This window comes from Limulus polyphemus, unplaced genomic scaffold (assembly GCF_000517525.1).
Source record: "Limulus polyphemus unplaced genomic scaffold, Limulus_polyphemus-2.1.2 Scaffold14676, whole genome shotgun sequence".
NCBI lineage: Eukaryota > Metazoa > Arthropoda > Merostomata > Xiphosura > Limulidae > Limulus > Limulus polyphemus.
Window position 1 is genome coordinate 1 of NW_013680286.1, and position 2,035 is coordinate 2,035.

The 2,035-nt window shown below is 32.6% G+C and overlaps 1 protein-coding gene across 1 annotated transcript; it reads left to right on the top strand.

Annotated features, from left to right (window-relative positions):
• Nucleotides 1-390: 390 nt before the first annotated feature.
• Nucleotides 391-1,987, top strand: LOC111084208 (the record flags this gene model as incomplete). Its single annotated transcript, XM_022380980.1, has 3 exons — nt 391-729; nt 1,032-1,154; nt 1,745-1,987. Coding segments are annotated over 3 exons (705 nt in total), but the record flags the coding sequence as incomplete, so codon positions are not given.
• Between the last annotated feature and the right edge of the window lie 48 nt (nt 1,988-2,035).

Here is a 2,035-nt window from a genome sequence, read left to right on the forward strand (position 1 = left end):
GAACATATGAACACGAGTAACCTGGAAAATAATGAACTCCTTTATATACCAAAATATGGCAGTAGAAGTATTTTCTTGTTTCTGTTACATTTTTTGAAACGCTTGTCTACACCTAGCAATGAGCGTGCGAGTTTTGCAAAATATTGGTAAGTACCACTACTATATGTGTTCCAGATAAGTTTTCTTAATAATACTTGTTTTCTTATTTCTTCCCCAATATTTCGGCTGCTTATGTTAACAACTGTAGTGTTACTTTATCGTTCAAGAGACATCTTGACATTTTAGGATACACACTTAAAGGTGTGACTCAGAGCTAAAGACGTTTAATATAAACGAACGAAACAGCGTTTAGTAAAATGATTATATGGTATTTTCAGTTTATATACATAGGAAACAACGGTATTCATATTTTTAACACAGGAAGAAACAATTTCCAGCGAACTAACTATTGTGTACGAAACGTCAAGACAATCATGTAGTAAAGAACTTGGTGGAACAGTTTCGAAAGATTTGGACTGTAGAACAACAATAAATAATGATAAATTATGTGAATCATTGGAAGAAGATACAGCCAATGTGAACGTTGATGACGATCAAACGTACAGTAATGGTCCAGTTGAACTTCATGTGTCACCAAAGGAAGCTCTTAAAGTGAGAGAATTTTACCTTTTATCTATAGTTTGTATTTGCTCACATCATCCATTCATGTTTGTGAATGTTTTTTATAAGGTAAGTGTATCAACTTGATATTAATTTGTTTTTTCTGAGATAATGAAAGTTTCTAACTCCCAAAACTACGACTTACATAAATTAATTAACACTATACTCATCATAAACCATCTTGAGATATTGCATGTAACTAAAACTTTATGTATGAAAATATTGATTGTGGTGTTCAAACCTAATATAAAATAAGAAGAACTTGTAGTTACAAACTAAGTACCAACACCAGGACTATTTTGACACAATTTCACCTGATTAGTGAAAGAAAGTTATTGTTAGTTCAAAAATACCTTCTTACTGTTTTACAGACATATGGACAGACGTTTATATCAGACGACACGTTTCTGTCCACTATTGGTTCTGTAGCTGGAGCTGTTCATGCCCTTAGCCGAGTGATTGTGGGCTTACTTCAGGACAAATTATCTTACAAGGTAAGAATGTGTAAAGCGAAGTGACTTGTGTTGTTATTAATAATTATTAAAGTAATATTTGTTGTATAAAGTGTATACAATCTTTATGGCTCAGCGGTTAACTAGGAGGCTTATAATGATAAAATTCAAGTCCCAATCCCTAGCCCGGTAACAACATAACCCATTCTTTGCTTTGCTCATAAAACGAAACTAAACTTCTATAATACTACTCTGAGATACGAAAACAGTGAAAATAGTTTTAAAAAATAAAATTTAGAAACCGACTGTTTCGACAGAAAGTCTAAAATAATTCAATGTAACGCACAGGAAAGGATTATCCAAATAATATCAGCTCACATAACTAATCAGTCGAGTTCATAAGTACTCAGTGTAGTTTTTTCCCCAGTGAAATCAAAGGATACAAATGTAAAATATACTTAACACAAAATCAGGACAGAATAATATGTATGGATATTAAAAACTTGTTTGGAATACACATTATAAAATTTTTTATTGTTTATCTACCTGTGGTTTCAGGCTTCTTGTATTTTTAATTTGTTTTTAACTTTATTCACATTGGTTTATATACATATAAATGTATAACTCTTTAGTTAACGATGCTCCTCTTGCTGGGAATAAAGACAGTATTGCTGTTCACTCTGGTGGTGACACCTTATGGAGGAAAAGTGATGTACATGATATGGATTTGTGGGCTCTTTGCTACATTTCCTCTTGCTTTTGTCTGTATTCCGGCTGCTGTTGCTGAAGTTTTTGGAACGAAATACACTGCTGAAATGTTTGGAATGGTACTCTTTGCAACAGTAAGTGTAGAGCAAGGATTACCAACACCATAAAATTCATCTTTTTTTACCGAATCGTAGCTTAGCAGATATTCAAGTAAA